Source organism: Aspergillus heteromorphus, assembly GCF_003184545.1.
Source record: "Aspergillus heteromorphus CBS 117.55 chromosome Unknown BO70scaffold_32, whole genome shotgun sequence".
Taxonomy (NCBI): domain Eukaryota; kingdom Fungi; phylum Ascomycota; class Eurotiomycetes; order Eurotiales; family Aspergillaceae; genus Aspergillus; species Aspergillus heteromorphus.
The window spans coordinates 78,050-100,165 of NW_020290437.1; the positions used below are offsets into that span (position 1 = coordinate 78,050).

Sequence of the window (22,116 nt, forward strand, 5' to 3'; positions counted from 1 at the left end):
TGCAACTAGTGTCCTCATCCTTGGATTTGATCGATCTGTTGTGTTCCCCTATCCGATGGGCTGAGCGCTCGAAGTTGGTATCTCTTTGACTCTGCCCCGGGTTCTATGTAAGGCTGTGAAAGGAGCTCGTTCAAAATGGTTCAATTACCCAATATCCTGACAGGAGGTACAGCAATTAAGCTTATGCCTACTACTATTAGAGATGCTCTGTATCTGGTCAGTAAAGCGGTGGGGGGTGAAAATGGGTGTCGTCCCATGGCCGCTATATATCACATGAGGGGCGCGTATGTTTGGACGCTGGGTACTCATTTGTGCGCAGTAATCATGTGACCACTGGCTACCACATGATTATAGCTATGCCATGTCTCCTCCATTTGCGTATTTTCAGTCGCCCTTACAAACCTCAGGCTGCAAACTATCTCCGGAAATATCCCCTCGGAGGAATCCCAACGAATTGGAAAGCGGCCAATCACTGCACGAAAGAGTCACCAAGAGGTCTATTATTGCGGCTCGAGTGTCGACATCCCAGCCTGCTTGTAAGGGAGCAAACACTATGTCTCAATATGATGGAGCGGGCGGCGTCAGCATCACTCACGATCAAGATGGAATGGAATGGAACCCAGATCGCTACACAATGGACATTGATCAGGAAATCCTAGGCGATATGACAAAACTGAAGTATAACAACTACGAGCAATGGCACCACGGACTGAGGAACTTCCTACTCATCGAGGGTGTCTAAGATCTTGTTACAGGCGACGAGCAACCACCACCAGACCCAAGGCTGCACGGGGATGGAGGGCCCAACCACGCCAAGGCATACACAGTATGGAAAATACTTGATGGGCGTCCTCCAACTCTAATCAAATTTACCCCTGCGATTATTACATCGGGATCCAGCTCAAAAGTCTCAAGACTGCTAGGGGATTCCACGCGATGCTTAAGAAAAAATATGAATTACCTGCAGGAACAACAATTTACTCAGTGTTGACGGAGTTCCATCGGTCACATCTAGATCAGTGTGAAGGTCCCGCGCATATGCGGCCAAGTTCATCAACATAAAGTATCAACATATAGAATTCTCGCTTTTAGGTTTCTTTTGTTCCACCCTTCTCATTGGTCAATTTGGCAGAATTCAGCGTTTTGAAGCCTGTGATTGGTTGGCTGCCCTATAGATACAGTGCTCCCGTTGACCACTTGCGCACCCCATCAAAATTCCTTCTTTCTGCCATCATCTTATACTATAGCTTTACTACGAAGTACAGAGTACTGATGTCGCTTTATTACTGCTACTGCTACTACTACTACTACTACTTTACTACTACTATTTCTATATACAATACTGTTATTCAGTCTTACCTTCTACTTATTCTTCATGTGATTGCGCTAACTGGCAAATAAATATTAGCTATATCCAAGTCTATATGGTTGTATGATGGGGCGCACGAGCGCGCCCCCTAAGATCTTGTAAAGACTCGCCATCATTTGCAAGTCCTTAATCTGAGTGCCGCGATTAGATTGCCAACAGCATTAATACTGGATATTCAGAATAAATATAGACAAAGATAAATTAGTCACTTGTCCTGAAAATCCGATGCCGTTCCACCACATATTAAGGAAAGCGACCGATTGAGAGATCGGGCTCAGCATGCAGAAGAGATGCCGACGATGATATAGCATAGCGAGGAGCATCAAATAAAAACCGAGGTTCCGGTGAGAATCAGAAAGAAGGCACCGAGGCAAAGCTGCCAACACTCGGCCATCAATATGTCACGCTGGCGAGCTACCACATGCCATATACGCTCTACAACATCTAACTCCACATGACAAGATAATTCAGTGATCCCCACTCCGTACTAGTAGATACACTGCACAGATCAGTGCGGGTCAAGAGACCCTGTGAGCAATGATGTGTACGTACGTATATTAAACAAGAGATCTGTGGTATATGCAATTCCAAGGGTATCTTTGTACATCATCAACACCGGTCCCCGCCACCGGTGGTCGCCTCGGATTTCCCGAGACACGTGGGGAGCGCCAAAAAAAAGCCCTGCCTAGCCAAGCTATATCGAAGCATGACCCCCGTCCCAGAGCCATGTTGGAACGGAAACGAGAGGGCCTGCCGAATATAAGTTGAAATGGTATCAAACAGGCACAAAAAGGAGATAGCAAGATAAACCGGATAGGTGGTAACAGGAAAATTTTTGGAAGACAGAAATTATCTGGAAAGAGACCCATATCCCTAGACTCCCCGCTAAAGAAACCGTGACAAGGGAAAGGAGTAAAATAAAGGGGAAAGTGATATCGCAATATTAAGGGACTGAACGGAAAAGAGTAAGGGACCTGTCATTGAGGAGTTCGGGAGTCTTCGCTGTTATGAGGGTCACTGTTACGAGCTAAGGTGTCTCGTGGCAGAGTTGGCCCATCCGCTGCGCCGGCTTCCTGCGCCGGGTGCGAAAGCACAGCATCTTGCCCCCGCCAAGATGGATCACCTGCTGAGCCCTCCGTCTCGGGCACAGGCAAATGGTATGAGCCACGGTCGCCAGGCTCCACAAGTGCGGCCGCTTCGGGGTCATATCGCAGCTCGTAATTAGCATTGCCAAACCCTTCCCCATCAGTAGTGCTCCATGGGGCGGCGGTTCTGGTTTGCGGTTGAATCACCCTTACAGGCAAGTCATCGTGGTCAGACGGAGCTCGCTGGCTAGGTGCCACCGATTCAAGAAGGCTGGATTCATGAAACCGTTGCGGCGACCACGTTTGTTGGCCACGGCGTCGAGCGGGAATGACGGTTACTGGCAAGGGATGATTGGAACCTTGCCGTCCAGACCCGGGCCTCAGCCTCCGGTGTAGGGTAAAAAGAGATTCCGACCGGTGGTGCAGGCTGTGCTCGTCGTCACTTTCATCCGCGGGAAGGTGTTGCTGTTCTACTTCGGCGGCGGCGGGAGCTTCTTCCTCTGCCTGCGCCGAAGCAACCTCTCGTGGTAAAGATGCCCGTCTGCGTTTAAAGGGATTGAGAAGTGCACGCCATCTCTTGTCCATGTGGACGATTTGAGGAGATTGCTCCCTGGTCTGCTGTGCCGACAGCGGATCATGGGCCAAGACGGGTGGTTGGTTATCCATGACTGTTGACATTTCCTTGGCTACCACTGCGTCGTCCGTATCTTCATCCTCTTCCTCCATATGAGGCATGGCGACTGGGGGAGTTGGACTTGAAACGGGATGGTAATGGACGTTGTACACTGTGCTGGCCGCACTGGTCGTGTCGGCCCGGCTCACAGGGGTAACGACTGCCGGCGGAGGGGTAGGGCGAGCGGTCGCCCTCCGGCGCCGGGGATCAATGGGCACAGTTTGTTGCTGGCTTTCCAGATTGGATTGCCAGTTACGACCAACTCTGGTCCGCAACGGGCGATGGGCTAGACCCATCATGCCCCCCCATCCCGAGGATGTGGCAGCCCCACCGCCTCGATCATTGCCATCGGGGTTGTATCGAGGCCAATCCACCTCTTCCGAGGGAGTCACTTCAAGCATTTCGTCGCCATCAAAGATCTCCCGTCCAAGGATGCCATCCTTCCTTTCATCCCGCTCCAGCGCCTCGATGCGTTCCACCCACTCCCAGACCACGACACTTGCCGCAGCAGAGCCGACCCACCGAACATATGTACCCCAGCCAGCAATTTTCGGCTTGGCGATGTCCAGGACAAAGAACACGACTGGAATGAGCACCGCACACAATGACAGGAGGGCCACCAGGCAGATGTTCCGCATTTTGGGGTGAAAAAAGGCGAACCGGTGTTTAGAAAGTGAATAGAAGATGACCCATGCGGCGTAGAGCAGGTTGAGGGCCAGCTCGAAGAGGTAGCTGAGAGCTGGGATTGCGTCCTCATACAATCGCGGATGCACCGTATCGGTCTTGACCAGAAACTTGTCCAGAACGCTAAAAGTAGTGTCGAAAACAATCAACGCAAACCCCGCCCACTTGATCATGATCTTCTCCTTGTGCCGAGGGAAAAGCCGAATTAGGGTTTGGACCTGGGCAAGCCACAGGAAGGTGGTAGAGATGACCCTGACAACACGAATCTCCAGTCCGTCGATAACGGCATCGGCTAGCGCTTCTGCGTCCGAGTAACCATAGTAGTATTGCTTTTCGGCTACTCGAAATGAGTCCACCGTCGCTATGGTGAGCGATACTGCCACCAACAATGCTGCAACTTTCTGGAGCCATGGTCGGCCACCCACTCCGACTACCGACGAGTTGCCGCTGTAAGAACCGCTGATCATACCGTGTCGCCCGAGAAAATTCGCGCCGCCGCCGGGCCCCCCGACATAGAACGTGCGTGGGGTAATGAGAAGAATGATGACTAGAAGATAGCTGACCACTGTCGTGCAGCCCATGGCGTACAGCTCTGGCGTCACGGAGGAGTAGAAGGGGTCTGTGAGATCGAGGGCTGCCACGGCATGTGCCGTCGCGGAGGCCGTACTGGTGCATATGGGGTCGTAGATGGCGTTTGCGGTCAGGGATATGGAATAGGAACGATTTAGATAGACATAGCCTGCAGGGCGTCCCGCGGAAGCCGCGCGTCAGTGAACGTTTACAGGGGCACGCGAACGGAGAGAGTTCCATCCAAGAATATACCGCGAGCAACGTACCGTTACTGGGCAGTAAAAAAGGGGTGCACCCAGCCTCGTACGTCCTCACGGTCGATGTGGTTGGTTGAGCCCATATTTGGCGAGGGGCCAGATGAGCGGGATCCCCCATGGTCGGCCAGGCAGGCGGGGAATGGGGCGATTCACGCCACGGTAGGAGCAGCCCACTGATGCCACGAAGACAGGCGTGCGTCTTTCATTAATGCACGATTAAGGAAACTGTCGGACGGACGGACGGATGGTCAAACCACCATTCTTGCGGGGGCGCGTGTTGCGAGGTGAGAAGGGGGCTTGCTAGCGCATTCGTCTAATGGGAATGACACTGGGATCGAGGGGATCAGGGCTGCGCTCAGGGAGGGAAGACGGAGGAAATGGAGGGCGGCTGCGAGTCGTGTCGGGTAGAAGGACCTCGGACGAGGAGAAGGGCCCAGTCGGGCAGGTGAAGGGAACGTGGTGGTGGAAGTACGAGAGAGACAGAGAGAGAGAGGAAGCCTTCGAAGTCACGAGTCCGCCACCCGCGGCGGTCCAGAACCCCAGAGTGGATGGATTGATGAATTGCGGCGCTTCTTCGCTCACCGCCTGCCCAGTTCGACTTGTCAGGTGATTGAGTGAACTAACGAACGGTACGGAGTACTAGTGACTGGACTGACAGGTAGGTACTCAGTACATACTTCGCTATCTACTGCGACAGTGCTACAGCTACAGTACTACGCAGTACTCCACGAATACTTCTCCATAGTACAGCTGCGTCTTCCGTAGTTATCGTACTTGAGCGCTCCGCTATCGGCGGGAGTGCCATCGGCGAGAGTCAACATCCCCGTACCGACTCCCATCGCCGCGATGACAGCCGCCGACCTCACCACGAAGGAATGGGTTCGGTCTCTTATCGAACCGGGCCAGCTGCTGCTCTGGTCCTTGACCAGTAAGTGGGATGATCTGCGGTGTCTCATGAGCATAACTATAACCCGTTGACAACGCACGCAGGTTACATAAAGGTTAATGTCGAAGCCGTTTTTCTCAAGGGCCAAATCCTGGCGCCTCTGCTCCAAGCAGGCCGTCTACGCGACGATGCGTTCCGCAGGTTCTGGGTCGCGTTCAGCAGTCAGCGCCACCAATCCCCCATCTGCATCTCGAACGACTCGGTCCCCTTGGCCTATGGGGCCATTGATCATTCTAACAGGTAGAATAGCGAATCGTGAATCGAATACCCCAGCTCTGTCAGCCACCCAACCCTCAGCGCAAATTCGGGGCTCGTCAGACCTCATCCCACCAATATTATCCCAAGCTTCAGGCGTTGTCCTCGACATCGGTCCAGGCACCGGCACGCAAATGCCTCTCCTGCGCTCCCCAGCAATCCGCGCCATCTACGGTGCGGAACCTTGTCTCGGTCTGCATTCGGAGCTGCGCGCCCGAGCTGCATCTGAGGGGTTGGCTGATAAATACCACATCCTCCCGTGCGGTGTCGAGGCGTGTGATCTTATCCCTACCCTGCAGACGCAAGGCCTTCTTGACCATGACACCGATATGTCCCCCGCACACTGGTCAACCGGCAACCCCGGGGACGGTGTTTTCGACACGATCATCTGCGTGCGCGTCCTGTGTTCCGTGCCGAACATGCAACGCGCCATCCGCGATCTGTACACTCTGCTCCGACCGGGAGGGAAATTGTTGGTCGTCGAACACGTCGTGAATCCCTGGAGGACGCCGAAGGGGTCGGTTGTGGCGAGAGGTTTGCAGGCCATGTATGGGGTTCTTGGTTGGAGTTGGTATATGGGGAACTGTTGCCTGAATCGGGATACAGCAGATGCGCTGAAGATGGCCGCGGAAATGGATGGAGGGTGGGAGTTTGTTGAGCTGGAGAGGTGGTTTGAGACGACACCAATGCCATATGTATCGGGGGTCCTGGTCAAGAGGCCTCGTTAGCGGTGAAGTGCGAAGTAAGGGGGGGGGGCGTTTCCGCGGAGTAGGTAGAAACTAAGTAGTAGCAGGACAGGTTCTTACCGCCTTCCGTGTTTGCCCACTCACGGATTTCCGCCCCCGGTCTTTTTGTCCGCCGTAACAGTGAAGACTACCACCACCTTACTCTTTCAACCAAGTGCCAAACAGTGGCGACAGCAGTCCTACTTCTCCTGTAGGCGCATGCACTGACGAAGCCTTTGACGCCTATCTCTGATGAATAATGAGATCTGCTAAGGCTGTAGTAACAGAAAACGCGGCCGCTGCCATGCGCGGCCAGGCCCACAGCTCACCATCGCGGACCATCACTAGCTTGAGGCGATGGTCTTGTATCAACAGAGAGCTACCAGGTGAGAATTCCCCCATCTGTACTCTGTAATATCCCAGGATCTGTCTGCTGACATCTCTGCCGGTCTCTTGTAGTGGTTTCGCAGGTGAAATCCATCCATGTTTACGACTTCGATAACACATGTAAGGATACATCCGTGGGGGGCAGCACAGCGGTGGTTGCCAAACGAACAGCCTCGAGTTAATACCTTCCAGTATTCCTGAGTCCCCTTCCGAATCCGCAGTTGTGGAATGGTCCCACCATCGGGTTCCTACAGGCCTACGAAAGCTTCGCAAACGGGGGCTGGTGGCATGATCCAAACCTGTTGGCTGCTACCGGTGATGGGGTTGAGAAGGAAGAGCCGCGCGCTTGGGAGGGATGGTGGAATGAACAGATTGTGTGATATATGTGATGTACGTTTGACATACATTGGCAGGCGGCTGACTCGTCCCAGGTCCAATTGGTCAGGCTGAGTATGGAGCAGAAAGATGCTCTGACAGTGCTCCTGACAGGCCGCAGTGAGAGTGGTTTTTCAGACCTGCTTCGGCGCATGACGGAGAGTAAGAAGCTGGATTTCGATCTCGTCTGCCTCAAACCTGAAGTTGGCCCGAGAAGCCAGCGGTTCTCCACTACCATGGAATTTAAGCAGACTTTCCTAGAAGACCTTGTTCTCACTTACGAGCAGGCTGAAGAGATTCGGGTCTACGAAGACCGGGTAAAACAGTCAGTTCTGCTTTTGTCTTTCTCTTTTTGTTTGGCTTTGTGCTTTTTAACACCATCTGACATGCTTCCAGCGCGAAACACTTCCGTGATTTTTTTGAGCAACTGAACCGCAGGTTCCAGTCAGCACAGAATTCCAGAAGGCCTATCAACTCGGAGGTCATTCAGGTGGCTGAAGGGTCAATGTATCTTTCCCCTGTATTAGAAACAGCTGAAGTGCAGCAAATGATCAACTCTCATAATCTCGTTATCCGGGACTTGTCCCTGAAGGGAACTACGAAGTCATCATATGGCCGACTCCGCATCAAGCGCACTGTCTTTTACACCGGCTATCTCATCTCCAACGCTGACTCAAGTCGGCTGATCCGCCAGATATTGAACCCTATGCTGCCCTTTGGGCTTGCTGATTCCAATGACCTGAAATACATGGCTAATAGTATACTAATCACCCCGCGTCCAGCACCGCGATCCATACTGGATAAGGTTGGCGGCATCGGCAAGAAGCTAAACTGGCAGGTCACTGGGACTGCTTGTTTCGAGAACAGAGTCTGGGCTGCTCGGCTGACACCCGTGCCAGCAACAGAGAAATACTACACAGAGAACCCACATCCAGTGGTAGTGCTGGCAGTACGCAAAGGCGCCCGTCCTATCGATGCCGGAAAAATCCAGAACTGGCACCCTCTCCCTGCGGATAAGACCCTCACCCTCGAGACAGTTGTCGGAGAAAAGGTGGTCTTGCGCGTGGAAGAAGAAAATCCCAACGAGGGCGAATGGGAAAGCCAGTTCCTGAACAAGAGCCACAAGAGGCGTCACCAGCAAGATCGGGACGAAGAAAACCTCCACCCAGACCAGATGAATCACGAAGGCCCGCCTCATAGTAAACCACACCATACTCCACGGTACGGCGGTAATAACCGACATCACCATGATGATGGACCTCGCCGTGGACGCGGTCGTGGTGGCCGTGGCTCTGCGCCACGAGGAAGAAGTCATCAAAACCGGGGGAACGCCCGTGGTCGAGGTCGTGGAAGAGATGCTGGTCCTCCGGCATACAGGTCTCTTGATGACTATGAGGGGAATCATCACGAAGAGAAGCAGGGGTCAACCAGTGGCGGGCCTGTGATGAATTACTAGGATCTTGACGAAACTTTGATGTTCTTATGCTCGGCTGTGCGCTCGCCATGTTGCGTCTCGTCTGTAGGTTCTACTAGTCCTTGGCCTGACTCGGTCGCTCGCCTTGTTGTATTTTCTCATACCCTAAAACTCCATACTGCTATCGGCTTTCGACATGACGCAGATGAATTAATAAAAGCAAATTTGATGGATTTTTCAAGTACATGCATAGTGGTCTCCACTATTATTAGTAGTCCTATGTCTTCATATAGTAACCTAGATTCCCACGCCTCCATTCACGTCCTTGGGATTCTCAATTGAAGCCGCTTGATAACGAGCTTCCCTAGTGTGTCTATATTGAATAGATCCCAGTAGATAAAAGATCACTGGAATTTGATCTCGCGTGCTCCATGTATGATTTCCAGGAGATGGTGCTGGGACGCACGTAAGCACACGCGAAACTAATATTTTCTCTCGCTTTATCATGATTCCTCAAGGCGTATGAAGATACCAATAGAGATGAGTAGAGGAAGAAGTTGGTATCCTTATTTCATATTCGATCCTAATTATCATACTAAGTCTGGGATCCAAGCAGTGAATCCGCCAGGAAATACTCACAGATAAAGACTATCATTAACACGCCCCAAGTCAAACGAAGGGGATAAATATCCCAAACAAAAAGACTCCAAGCAATAAGATTTGGCTACGTCATCATCGTATCAATGGGCCAGCCATCTACTAACTACATAACCATGCAAGCCCCAGTCTGACATTGCTCGAGATAGGACACATCATCACCCGATACAACGCTGTTCTGGTCGCCGGGTTTCCGCTTCACGCCCTGGATCTTGATATCCTGATCGCCTGCCATGTGCCACCAGCGGAGAAGCTGTATCTTGACGGAGTTTATCTGCAGATAATCGATGGACCACTTGCCACTGCTAACAGAAACGACGGTCTGCGCGTCAGGAAAATGGAATTCAGGCAGATATATCTCAGTTGCGGTCTCATCGCCCATGGCTCGTTCCTTTCCCACTAATGAGAGGGTGAATGTGCAGCTTCGGAGGTCGAATTGATACTTCGATATCAGACCGTTTGTGAAGATGGGGCTGGGTCGGATGAAGGCCTCTCCAGCTCGGAAGCCGAGTTTGTCCTTGCTGGCCTGGGTGGAGTCCGATGTAATGGAAGGCGGTGATAGGGCGTGTTTCAGGTTTCGGGGCCCTATTGCTTGGTTCTCGGGGTTGCTTTGGCTTTCAGAATAGGCGGGGGAATGGGGGTCTTGGTTGGGTTGAGACTCGCTTTCTAGGACGAGAGGCTTTCCGCTTGGAAGTTCAAAATCGTCGAGGGAAAAGATAGATAAGTCCTCGCCATTCCAGTTGTCGCCCCACTCGTGATTGTTCTGCATAGAATAATCAGTATGCTGTATCAGTGTGCTCAAGGCAGCTGCGATGCTAATTCTTACTGTGGTGGTGTAAAGCCATAATGTAAAGCCATTGCCAGTGCTACCTTCCAGCGCGAAGTGGTTCGCATCCATCGCACTAACCTGACTGCTATAGTCACCGGTCTTGTAGGCATATTTGTCATCCATGTCATACGGAATACCAATCTCGGTGAAAATTAATGGATGGCTGCCCATGTACCGCAGACTTTCGTCTCTCAGGAATTTGAGCTGGTCACGCAGGCAGTTGCGGATGGCAGATTCGCCGATCTTGACAGCAAATGCCGGTGCGAGATACTTTCCGCGAAGAACACCAATTACATCCACATTGTACAATCGGTTCCTAGTAATGTAGTTAGCACCACACAGACAGAGCCCATTCCGGATGATATGTACCAGTGCTTTGTCAAGAGCGTAAGGCCATCATAGTAATGCACCGCGTGAACCATGTTCGGATCGTCGTCAACCGACCCCTTCAAGTCAGGAGGGATTTCCATGACAGGCGGTTGGCACAACATGATCGCACCTGACCAAACACTTCGGATGGCATCTCGGTAGGCTCGGTAGTGTTCCAGGAAATATGAATTGGTAAATCTGTCGTAATCAAGGGGCTCTCCGGTTTGCGGCCTCTTAGAGAAGTAATCTTTCTGTAGAAGTTGGTCCGATGATGGATCCCATACCCCATGCTGAGCCCAAAGGCATTCTCCCAATTTCCAATCCGGATCTCTCTTCCAGCCGTACTTATTGTCATCATGGGTGGCTGGCAGCCATGCAGACTCGCCCTCCGGGTCTACGAGCTCCCTGCCCGTCTGGTGAGGACCAAAGCCGCCGAAGGCCCAGACAGTCTGCTCACATGCACGGCCAGATCCCGTGAGTATGGCCTGGAAGGCAGTTGGCGATGTGCCCAGCTGCAGCTGCTGATCTGGCGGGATTACCGATATATCTTGGACCCCTATCAGACCCCTATGGGGCTCATTCATGCTCTCCCATCCAATCACCACTTCGTTTTCAATATCGCCAGCTTCGTGGATCTTCTGTGCAAGGTATCTGCATGCCGCAATGAAGTGACCTTGAAGGTAGTCCTGGATGTTCACACCATTGATAATCGCCTTGGGAGCGAAGTCCCGACCTCCCCAAAACAGCGTGAACATGGTCTGGCAGACCAGCCGAGTGTAGTTTGTACTCCATATCATTTTCGGAAACTCGGCGGGGTTGTCATAGGTATTCTGCACCAGGGCAGCTTCGGTCTTCTTGAAGGCTCGGGGGTTCAGGCCTGCCGCATAAAGTGTCCAAGCCGGGGCGCCAGACCCTCCAGATAGACGGGACCACTGCAGTCATCTCCTTAGCATTCATCAACCAAGCCAGTGCTCAGCACACCCGCCCACTAACTGGCTCGGGCAATTGGTAGGTGAAGACATACCACATCTTGATGGGGATCTAGGAAAACGTAGAATTGATACTGCTTGGCCACCCGCAGGACTTCGATGGTGAATGCGATCCACTCATCGTCATACCTCCCAGGCCCCTCGTGTTCAATCGCCTCCCAGGTAAAGATGTACCGGAGAGTATTGTAGCCCCACTTGCGCAGTCTTGCAAAGTGGGTGTGGGCGTCGTCGATAGTAAACGGGCGGCCGACAAAGGAGACATGATCCGCGTCGAAGAAGCCGCCGGAGACGTAGGAGGGGGTGTCAGGGTCCCTAGGAAACTTGGATTCGCCCGCCACATTGATGCCCCTCAGGGTGATTTCCCGGTTCTGGGGGTCTTTGAATGTCTGGCCATCGATGCGAAGGCGAAGGGAAGCCATAGCTCCCGACGGCAGGGTGTGGGAGAGGCGTGGGACAGGCGAGGGACTGTGTATGTACCAGATAGATATGGAGGACGGACGGGGAGCGATCAACAGCTGCCTTGCTTGGCAGCAGAAGCGGGGCGGTGTGGGACCCGACACGTGACGTCAGCTGACAGCGCTGCCCCAGTTTCCCCGGGCGGGTCCGAGTAAAAATAGCCGGGCCATGGTTCATACTTCTTCGGCCTTCGACAGCATCCGCCATCCAGATTCCGGATCCTGCTGCCTAGAGTCTAGCCCACCCATATCTATCAAATATCAATGGGTTTGCCCGCCGCCCTGCGTTCCAGTTGCTGGAGCAGTCGTGCTTGATTTTGTCTGCAGCCATGCCCTTTACCCCCCACCGTCCCATCGACTGCGAGCAGGACGACGGCTCCTCTTCCTCGCCTCTTCTCACCAAGGCGCTCCGACTCGAAGCCGTGCCCGAGGAAGACGCGGACATCGATGAGGCCGAGTTCGAAGCTCTGCCGCTGGGCAACCTCAAAGCCAGACGCAGGCGAGCCCGGAAGAACACCCTCTCGCGACGCAGCCGACTGAATGACCTGTGCCGCAGCCTCTGGGCATGTCGCCATGTGTACTGCAACATCCGCCCATTATCTCGAAGGGCCGTGATCTGTCGGGCCGTGAAGCGCCCGTTTTGGGGTCTTGTTATCCTCCTGTATGTCACAGCCTTCAAAGGGTTGAAATGACTGCCAGTGAAGCCTAACCCCCCTGCTCCCAGTGGCCTCCTCAGACTCGTCTCGTTCGTCTGGTCCGGCCTGGTGTACCTCTTCCCGGACGACCTCGACGCCCGTCTCGACGCCTGGGTTTTCCCAGCTGGTCGCCCATCCATCTTCTCCCACTGGACCACTCACGGCGTCGTCCCAGTCCGATGCCACTCCCACAACGACTACTGGCGTGACGTGCCATTGCATTCTGCCCTCAACGCCGGCTGCATTGGCGTGGAAGCCGATATCTGGTTATCCGGTGACGACCTCCTAGTTGGACACACCCCCTTCACCCTCCACCACGAGGTTACCCTGCAAAGCCTTTACCTGAGCCCGCTGCTCGATCTGCTACAAAAGCACAACACGCGGTCTAGCCAACTCGAACCGGTCCACCAAGACGGCACTCCCCGAGCCGGCGTCTTCGCCAACGACCCCACCCAGACCCTAACTCTGCTCATAGACTTCAAGGGCAACGAACAGGAATATTGGACCCACCTGGTCGACCAACTCCAGCCCCTCCGTGACGGTGGCTATCTCACATACTTCAACGGTAGCGATATCATCCCCCAACCTATTACCATCGTCGCGACCGGCGACGCACCCTTTCACCACATCACCGCCAACGAGACTTATCGGGACATCTTCTACGACGCGCCTCTGGACAAACTACCCCTTCCTAACTCACTTCCTCTGGGGTCCGAGCCAGACTCCTCTCCGCAAGCTCCACCGGTGTACACCTCCGAAAACAGCTATTACGCTTCGGTTGACTTCCGCAAAACCGTCGGCAGTCTCGTTCGTAATCGCTTCTCGCAGGAGCAGCTGAGGCTGGTTCGCGCGCAGATAGAGGCCGCCCATGCTCGAGGTTTGAAGGTTCGGTACTGGGGGACCCCCAGCTGGCCGCGAGGATTACGAAACCATGTCTGGCATGTGTTGGTTCGGGAGGGTGTGGATCTAATTAATGTGGATGACTTGCGCGAAGCGACGAGGCAGGACTGGAGGAAACATCGAAGTTGGTTTTTCTAGGGAGCAGGCTTTTGGTGGCCATGTTTTTATTATGGTGCCGGCAATGGCTTGGTTATATGTTCTGAATAATTTCATTTTCGTTTTTCCGGGGGGGGGGGGGGAAACTTTGGCGGGGCTGCCTGTAAATGTTTTTGGGGCGTAGAGTTCGTACATATATTTTATGCCATCCTCGAGTCCTGTAGTAATTATAGTACACGCATTTTCCCAGCGGGAGACTTTTAGGGGTCATGTAATAAGTGTACCAGAGGTTGTTCAACCCGAGCCCTTGACTATAAACCTACCTCCCGTGCAAGAATAACTCGCAAAATGATACTTGGGAGAGGGGTAACCCGTCCCAGCTCACAAGGTACGCCTTTGATCTATAACTGGAGCAGATCCTCGGGCACCAAAGTGGTGTTATGAGGTGATTCCGGAATCTTCCATGACTGGGCCTAAGCCAGCGGCTCTGAAGAGTTTTCCGCCGAAGTGATTGGCCGAGCTAAGCGAGCAGTTTCTACCACGTGACCCAAATTCGACTCCACCAGACGTTATAAAAAGCGGCTTCCCCCCAAACATTTTGAAAATCAAGCGACTCTACGTTAGTACCCCCCCCCCCCCCCACCCCGAAACATTTGCCTTGGGACGGGTCTAGAAACTCGCCCTTTGCAACGAACATCTGGCTAACAGTTTTACAACAGTTCAAAGAATCACTTTAGAGTAGACGTCCCACCTCTGAGCTCTTCTAAAGAGCCACAGAATCTCCACCCTTGCTGATGACTGCTATTTCCTCGATGCCCTAAAGTGAAGCCGTTTTTTACTTCCGACTCGACCTTGCATGTACGCGCTATGTTACGATCCGTCTTCACGATGGACTTGTTTCTGGTGCCCGTGCGATGGTCCAGGGAGTGGTGATGATCTTTACCTTGTTGTGATGTCTTGACTTCGGTCGGTCTGACTTGGTGGGCGTCGAGGAGGTCTGAAAGGTGTCCCCTCTTTATGCTATTTTTATGTTGGTTTTGAGATGGTTGGAGTTTATTTTGAATAATTAAATTAAGCAATTATTTTTTTTGAGTACATTTGCCATTTGTGCAATGGTTTTCTGGTAGAGCGTAGCCTGACATGGTCGCGATTGACCTCCACCCCTTCACGGTTACCTTCATTTTCCCTGGCCACAGACGCCAAGACGGAGAAATAAAGCCAAGCAGGCTTCACGGCCACGATGGCGTCGGGAAACCAACCTCGTATCGTCCCCATCGGAAATCAAGCTCATTGCTACATAGCGGATTCTTGCATTCATCCGTGTGAGACGGTCAGGGTCCATGAAATTACCCGAGCAGCCGAGTGGGAGACCGCCGGCGGCCGTGCGACGGGCATTTACCCCGTGCCGGCGTGGTTCGTGGTTCGACCGTTCGGGGCCGAGTGGTTTGTTGGTAATTTCCGGAGACCCCGCGACGCTGCCCCGCCAACTTTCCTGCCTCGCGCTTCTCTCCAGCCTCCCCTTCCCTCTCCCCCCCAAATCTGACCAAACTGTCCTTGGAATCATCAAGTAACCCAACCCCCTGCGAAATAGCCCACCATGGTTGAAAGTGTTCTGGACGATATCTCCCATCGGAGATTCAATCCTCTCCGAGGCTCCTACATCCTGGTCTCCCCGCACCGCACCAAGCGCCCCTGGCAGTAAGTCCAATCCCCGAGTCCTTCGGCGTCTGAAGCAAAGACAAGACCCTCCCTTCATCCCTGGGTGGAACAGTCAGACTAAGTATGTCTGGCGATTAGAGGACAACAGGAGAGCCCCTCCAAGACCACTCTCCCCGCCTATGATCCTGCTTGCTACCTATGCCCCGGAAACAAGCGCGCTCAGGGGGACTCCAATCCAACGTACGAGAAGACCTTTGTGTTTGTCAATGACTACAGCGCGGTCAAGGAGGAGCAAGCACCTTACAGCCCCGAAGGTGGAGAAGGTATGGCGTAGCTGCTTTCGCGTCCAAAGAGCGACACTAATGTCACCAATCCACACCAGACGACGACTCGTTCTTTCTCCGGGCAGAACCAGTCACCGGGAAATGCTATGTACTCACCTTCTCAGCGGCGCATAACCTGACACTGGCGGATCTATCTCCAGCAGAGATAGTACCTGTTATTGACGCGTGGACTGAAATCTACACAGCCCACCTGTCCCCAAAGTCGCCATTAGCCGCCATCGCGCCCGCGACCACTCTGCCCCCCAACTCCCCGACCGCCAGCCTAACCAAGCCAAAGGAGCAATACCGTTACATGCAGATCTTCGAGAACAAGGGCGCCGCCATGGGATGCTCAAACCCCCACCCTCATGGCCAGGTCTGGACCACCAGCTCTCTGCCCGAGGAACCAGCCATGGAGCTGGAGCAGCTGCAAAAATACCGCCGCGAGAACGGAGGTAAGCACATGCTGGAGGCGTACGCGGCTCTCGAAGGCCGGAAACAGGAACGTGTGGTCTTCGAGAACGCCGCTTTCATCGTCCTGTGTCCCTGGTGGGCGGTCTGGCCCTTCGAGACCATGATCGTCAGCAAGACGCACAAGCGTGCCCTCGTCGACTTGAACCCGGACGAAAAGCTTCTCCTGGCTGAGGCCATTGGGGAAATCACCAGACGCTATGATAACTTGTTCGAGACCCATTTCCCTTACAGCATGGGCATCCACCAGGCCCCACTGGACGGGACCGACGAGGAGATCGAGTCGTCATATCTTCATTTGCACTTTTATCCTCCCCTGCTGCGCAGTGCTACCGTGCGCAAGTTCTTGGTCGGGTAAGTTTTGTTTCTGTCTCTCTTTCTCTACTTTTGCCCCGCCTACACCGTGCAAATTCCTACCTGCCTTACATAAGGATTCGTTGTTGACATGAGTTTGGTTACTATAATAGGTATGAAATGATGGGTGAGCCCCAGCGTGATATCACTCCCGAACAAGCCGCCGCCAGACTACGGGGATGCGGAGGCGAGCTTTACAGGAAGAAGATCAATGATCAATAGAAGCGGGGGGGTTGTTCTGAGTCGGCATGGGTGGATATATGTGCTGTATATATAACTACGTATATCCCTACATCTTAGAGGTCGCCCGCAGTGGTTACTCGGGCGCAGATCGAATTCGCTACATACAGAATGATTGGTTCTACTGTATGTACGTACTAGTGGCCGGGTGCAAGCTGCCCAACTTTAGAAGAGGTGAACAGAATACGTATAGCACATCACATGGCTGGATTATTGTCCCTTCGAGAAGAGCACGTGGGCTTTGAGTCATGGGTGTTTTAGATGACACTGTCTCTACAGAGTTCTGCTCCATTGTATGATCGTATTCTACCACTTTTAAATTTTTGAGTTTACGCAACAATCTCCTCCTTGCACGCAATGCCGTACTTCTAAAGCAAGATACAGATTAGCATGTGAATGAAACCCGGTTCTTCGATAGCTTGCAGACTTACCTCCTTGAGCTCCTTGATCAAGGGATCATTGAGCTTGCTGTTCATCGGAGCAAGAACACCCTTCTCAGCGATGGTTCCATTGAGAACTTGCTTGACAGCAACCGCGCAAGGCACGCCGACTATGGCAAGGACGATTGGTCAGTATTTCAGAAGAACGAAATGTTCGTGCATGCGCGAGGAGTAGTAGTACTCACCAAGCTTGGCCATAGCCGAGTAGCCGTTTGGCTCTGTGCTGCCGTACTCGACGAGAGTGGAGAGTCTGGTCTGCTTGCTGCCGTCCTTCAACTCGACTTCGAACTTGTGTTGCAGGCTTTTTTGAGTGTTAGCATTTATGCATATGGGGATGTAGGAGCAGCGATTTGGGGTTGGTGCTGCCTCTACATCAGGCAGGGTTGGGATTTTGTTGTCCACTTACATCACGAGATCCCGTTCTCCTTCGCCGAACTGCATCTTCTTTTCGAGAGTGGCGCAGATGGTATCTAGGGGGTTGCCCTTGGGGATGATCTGCGATGCAGTGTTAGTTGAGTGTGTTGTAAATTTTCACACTGATATATGGTCCGCCTGGATCATGCACCCAAGACCTCGAGTGAAAGCGAATGAAAACCAGAAGTGCTTACCTTTTCCGACGAGAAGAGTCCAACCCACTTGAGACCAGCCAAGAGATGCTCCTTCTGTTGGTCATTCTCAAAAGTGGCCTTGGCAGAGATGGCCTCGATGAGGTCCTTCTCATCAGACGATGAAGCACCAAGGACCTTTTGCGTGGCCTCCTTCCAGGAAATGGGTTCCTTGAGGAAGCTCTGCTCTTCATCCTTAAGGAAGCCAATGTCGACAAGGACCTTAACAAACTCCGGGAAGCCTCCGTATCTCAGAGTACCTCTGCGTGCAAATTAGCCACCTGCATAGTTATCACGCATCAAGTGGAACCGATGTACCTGATGATAGTCTGCGCCTCAGGGATGTTGTAGCGCTCCTTGTACGGGGTCGAATCTCTATTGGGATAGGCAACAAGAGCAAACCCTTAACCCTCAGATGTTAGTGTTGCAGTCAAAAGGTGCATATGTTGAGAGCACGAGGTTGCTTACCGGGGTAGATGTGGTACGGCTTGGCAGTAGCCATCAGGTCTGTTGACAAGGTTTAAGCATTTCTGTTCTACAATAAGTAGGAGGGAGCTTCTTACCTGGACCAGCCACATTGACGACCTTGCCATCCTTGTAGAAACTGGCAGCATTTCTCAGGGCCAGCAGCACTCCGCGGGGAGACCTAAGCACAAATTGTCAGCATTTTGATCTTCAAACCCCTTTGAGTAGCTTCGTGAGTGATCTCTTTGGGTGAAATGGAAACAAGCGGGGGTCGCAATGACGGTAGTGCGCATGCGTATTTAGGTGGGAATTGGTAGGGGGTCCTGACCAGGAGAATTTGTATCCCAAGGGGTTTCCGGAGTTCTCGGGTGCCGGTAGACCTCCGCAGTATGACAAGAACGATGTGATCTTCCCTCCCTCCTTGTGGACTTCCTCGATGGTCTTAACGGCGTCTAACAGAATCAGTATGGTATGGACGGTTCACCTGCCGCTTGGATTCTTACAAAGATGATCGATACCCGGGTCTGCAGGAAAGGCCAATTAGCAAAGGAAGATCGAGATCAGGTTTGGAAAGGACACCTACCCAAGCCAATCTCATTCATGACAGTGATGCCGGCATCCTTGCACTGTTGGTCGAGCTCCAGCATAGCCGGCGAAACATAGCTTGTGGTGACGACATGCTTCTTCTGACGGATGGCCGACTTGATGACGGTGGCATGGAAGGTATAGGGGATCAAGCTGATGACAAGGTCGTGCTTCGCGACCTCGGCATCCAAGGCCTGGTCACTGGTCACATCGAGGGAGATGGGGGTGGCGTTCTTGACCCCGGCGGAGAGGGCCTTGGCGGACTCAAGGGTCCTGCAAGCTGAGCAGGAGTTAATGGGCTAGTCGGGGGGGACTATTCCACTGGAGGGAAACTCGTACCTACAGTGACGGGGATGCCCGACTCGGAAAGGATATCGAGGGTCGGTCTCGTCACGAACCCGGCACCGAGCATCAACACGCTAGAAGAGAGTGTAGGTGAGGATTGGGCATACCATTGATCCGGGGGTCAGTTGGGTCTTACCTTTGGGACACCATTGTGAGTATATGTGGCAGATTGGGGATTCCAGGGGTATGCAGTAGTGTTATGAAGGAGGAAAACTCTTAAATGGCGGGGGTGGTGAAGGAAGACGGGTCCGATGTTCGGGGGGAGGGGGAGCAGGGGCGCCGCAGCACGCACACCGCGCGGTCGGAGACGGTCGGTCGTTAGTCAGCCGCTAGCTATGTTAACTAACTAGTTAGTTAGTTAGTTACAGTAAGTAGATACCTGACATCATCATGGGCTGTTGGTGGGACCATGGGAGGAAGATAGCCCAAAATTCAATTCTATACTGCTGACTGACTACTAGATATCTACCTACCGGACATTTAAGCTACTGCTGGACTGCTGTTTTTCATTCAAAGTCACTTCACCCCCCACCCCCCCCCCAAACCCTCGTTTCTTCAGTCTTCACAAACTGCCTGGTGTTAAATGCCGTGTCACAGATAAGGTCTTTTGCCAAGCCGGACGGGCCATTTTGCTTACCACCCGGAGTGAGTCATGATTCATGATGTCAACAAGAGGCTAACTAACTAATTCGGACCATACTTAGTCACCATACCGACCGGATCAAGTACCTCTTTATCATTGGATCAGCAACATGCACGGGTCTTCTCCATGAACACTCTCCACCGTGCTTCCATAGCATGACTCCAGGCCGGATCCGAGTCCAGGCGCAAGAAACGCAAGGCATTACCCGCCAGCATATCAGCCCTCTCCTTCCACGACAGGAACCTCTCCAGACTGCAATCCCTTGCTAGCATCCTCCCCGCCTCGGGCAGTTCCCCCAGCGGGAAAGGATAATCACTCCCCATGACGATGCGCTGCACGCCCATCTTCTTCACCAGGTACTCGAGCATGTCCGCGTCGTGCGTCAGGCTATCGATCCAGATATTCTCTTTGGTCGTGGCATGCTCCGTCGGGGTAACCCCCCCGGCGTCGGTGGCCACCAAATCCGGTCGACAGTCATATCCATGCTGGATACGGCCCAACAGGGCAGGGAAAGAGCCCCCCGCGTGAGCAAAACACAGCCTGAGCCGTGGGAACCGTAGCAGCGTCCCCGAGCAGATCAACGAGTGCAATGCCAGCGCCGTCTCGCACGGCATCCCCACCAGCCAGGAACTCCAGTATTTTGCCCAGCGCTTCGGATTCTCTTTGGGCCAGGTGTAACCCAGCGGATGCACGAAGATCGGCATGTCCAGATCCTGACATGCCTGCCAGAACGGATCGAGCGAGCAGTCATCCAATGTCATATCGTTGATGGTCGTCCCGATCTCTACCCCGTGCAGATGGAGCTCATATTTCGCCCGGTGCAGTTCTGCCACGGCGGCTGCAACGTCCTGGAGCGGCACCGTCGCAAGTCCCAGAAACCGCATCGGGTGATCATGACATAGACCGGCGATGTGGTCGTTCAGATGGCGGGCGAGGATGGCGACGGGCTCCCAGGGTTGGTCGTAGAAGAATAGGATGGGGATCGTGCTGAGCACTTGCACGTCCGTATTGATGGCGTCCATCTCTGCGAGGCGGGTGGTCACGTCGTAGCAGTTTTTCTCGACAGTGCGGAAGAAGCGATCGCATACGTACATGTCTACCTTGTCAGGGGATTGGGGATTCGGCTGTAGCGAAAGCCATGGCGAGTGGCCTGGCCCTGAGTCTAAGCCCGAGTCTAGGTCCGAGGGATCTGAAGGCGGGCATTCCGTTGGGGATGCCACCGGTGATGACAGATAGGACGAGAGATCGGGCAAGGATGGAGGCATGATGTGCGTGTGCAGGTCGATACGAAAGAGCCCCTGGTCGGGACAATGCGAGGGGCCGTTGCAATCCATGATGATGGCCAGGCGTTTGATGAGGGCGACGTATGGATCACTTGGACCGCGGGTTGGTGGCCAGCGAGATTCCGCCTCAATTCCGTCTCTTTCCCGCCCGGATGACATCTGGATGACATTTGGCCGGCATCGCTCTTGCCTTTTGGTTCGTTCACTGCGTCACTTTTCGCCGATTGGCGGCAGGTTTGCAGGGCATATCACCAAGGCCTTCCTCAACTATGGATATTTGGAGACTAGAACTCGAACAAGAGATGATGAAAGAGGCCAAGCCATCAGAGTGAGGTCTACCACACTACGAATGGGAAATGGTCTGAAGATTTCGACCAGTGTATTTCTCGGATCCACGTTTTCAGCAATCCAAACTACCGATGGGATGGAGGCCTCGCTGAGGTCCGTGAGATGATCCGCTTCTCTGAAGATGTATGCCTTATAACCGGGGATCTTGTTGTAAGGGTGATACCGTTCAGTCATTCTACGCAAGGACCGGCTCGCGAGTTTCCGTCTCCAGATGAATTGCTTCGCGGTGTGCGTTTACTGTGCCACTGTCACCCGTTCTTACCACTTTTTCATCTCCCACAGAGGATATGCACTATCCTACATGTGCGAGGTCCTCAGAGCGGACACCACCCGATATTCTCATAAACGTCTCATTGCAGCGCATGGATCGAAGACCGGGGAATACTGCTGGGATATTGTGCACGAGGCTCTGCAGCAGCTGATATGGATGTATGGAACCGACGCAGAGCTGTCGGTACGTCCTTCATGCTTCCAGCAGGCCGATGCCAGCCTAGCAGAGAATGTGCTTGCAATGACTCAGGCCTAAGAGATGTGGCACCACGTTCTTTGGGGGCCGCACTTACTGTGGGACAAGACCAGATTGGCCAAAGTCGCAGCTCAGGTGTTGCATCCATCTTGATACCCA

At 53.3% G+C, this 22,116-nt stretch overlaps 8 protein-coding genes across 8 annotated transcripts; 4 read left to right on the forward strand and 4 right to left on the reverse strand.

The window, feature by feature from the left end:
- Positions 1-2,241: 2,241 nt before the first annotated feature.
- Positions 2,242-4,847, reverse strand: BO70DRAFT_144727 (PalH/RIM21 family protein). Its single transcript, XM_025538150.1, has 2 exons — positions 4,648-4,847; positions 2,242-4,550 (listed from the first exon to the last, which is right to left on the reverse strand). The coding sequence occupies exons 1-2, from the start codon at positions 4,754-4,756 to the stop codon at positions 2,347-2,349; spliced, it is 2,313 nt and encodes a 770-aa protein (XP_025395657.1). The 5' UTR covers positions 4,757-4,847; the 3' UTR covers positions 2,242-2,346.
- A 775-nt stretch (positions 4,848-5,622) lies between these two features.
- Positions 5,623-6,592, forward strand: BO70DRAFT_365630 (class I SAM-dependent methyltransferase). Its single transcript, XM_025544115.1, has one exon. It carries the CDS (start codon positions 5,644-5,646, stop codon positions 6,565-6,567), a length of 924 nt encoding a protein of 307 aa, XP_025395658.1. The 5' UTR covers positions 5,623-5,643; the 3' UTR covers positions 6,568-6,592.
- On the forward strand, positions 6,539-8,970 carry BO70DRAFT_365632 (rRNA 2'-O-methyltransferase fibrillarin-like protein). Its single transcript, XM_025544116.1, has 5 exons — positions 6,539-6,950; positions 7,024-7,071; positions 7,144-7,325; positions 7,383-7,651; positions 7,723-8,970. The coding sequence occupies exons 1-5, from the start codon at positions 6,824-6,826 to the stop codon at positions 8,780-8,782; spliced, it is 1,686 nt and encodes a 561-aa protein (XP_025395659.1). The 5' UTR covers positions 6,539-6,823; the 3' UTR covers positions 8,783-8,970.
- Positions 8,971-9,503: 533 nt separating this feature from the next.
- On the reverse strand, positions 9,504-12,003 carry BO70DRAFT_299758 (sterylglucosidase 1; the record flags this gene model as incomplete). The annotated part of the gene is made up of 4 exons (XM_025539644.1): positions 9,504-10,160; positions 10,224-10,542; positions 10,596-11,527; positions 11,620-12,003. 4 exons carry the CDS (start codon positions 12,001-12,003, stop codon positions 9,504-9,506), a joined length of 2,292 nt encoding a protein of 763 aa, XP_025395660.1.
- Positions 12,004-12,246: 243 nt separating this feature from the next.
- BO70DRAFT_365634 (uncharacterized protein) lies at positions 12,247-13,859 on the forward strand. The gene is made up of 2 exons (XM_025544117.1): positions 12,247-12,700; positions 12,764-13,859. Exons 1-2 carry the CDS (start codon positions 12,369-12,371, stop codon positions 13,770-13,772), a joined length of 1,341 nt encoding a protein of 446 aa, XP_025395661.1. The 5' UTR covers positions 12,247-12,368; the 3' UTR covers positions 13,773-13,859.
- A 1,378-nt stretch (positions 13,860-15,237) lies between these two features.
- Positions 15,238-17,002, forward strand: BO70DRAFT_365635 (UDP-glucose:hexose-1-phosphate uridylyltransferase). The gene is made up of 4 exons (XM_025544118.1): positions 15,238-15,428; positions 15,528-15,712; positions 15,772-16,537; positions 16,651-17,002. The coding sequence occupies exons 1-4, from the start codon at positions 15,328-15,330 to the stop codon at positions 16,757-16,759; spliced, it is 1,161 nt and encodes a 386-aa protein (XP_025395662.1). The 5' UTR covers positions 15,238-15,327; the 3' UTR covers positions 16,760-17,002.
- On the reverse strand, positions 16,983-19,455 carry lys9 (saccharopine dehydrogenase (NADP+, L-glutamate-forming)). Its single transcript, XM_025544119.1, has 13 exons — positions 19,354-19,455; positions 19,212-19,291; positions 18,871-19,152; positions 18,791-18,811; positions 18,616-18,739; positions 18,386-18,468; positions 18,291-18,329; positions 18,141-18,225; positions 17,826-18,084; positions 17,624-17,712; positions 17,403-17,518; positions 17,209-17,327; positions 16,983-17,145 (listed from the first exon to the last, which is right to left on the reverse strand). Exons 1-13 carry the CDS (start codon positions 19,365-19,367, stop codon positions 17,107-17,109), a joined length of 1,350 nt encoding a protein of 449 aa, XP_025395663.1. The 5' UTR covers positions 19,368-19,455; the 3' UTR covers positions 16,983-17,106.
- A 506-nt stretch (positions 19,456-19,961) lies between these two features.
- On the reverse strand, positions 19,962-21,194 carry BO70DRAFT_374025 (amidohydrolase family protein; the record flags this gene model as incomplete). Its single annotated transcript, XM_025544949.1, has 1 exon — positions 19,962-21,194. The coding sequence occupies one exon, from the start codon at positions 21,192-21,194 to the stop codon at positions 19,962-19,964; it is 1,233 nt and encodes a 410-aa protein (XP_025395664.1).
- Positions 21,195-22,116: the final 922 nt, after the last annotated feature.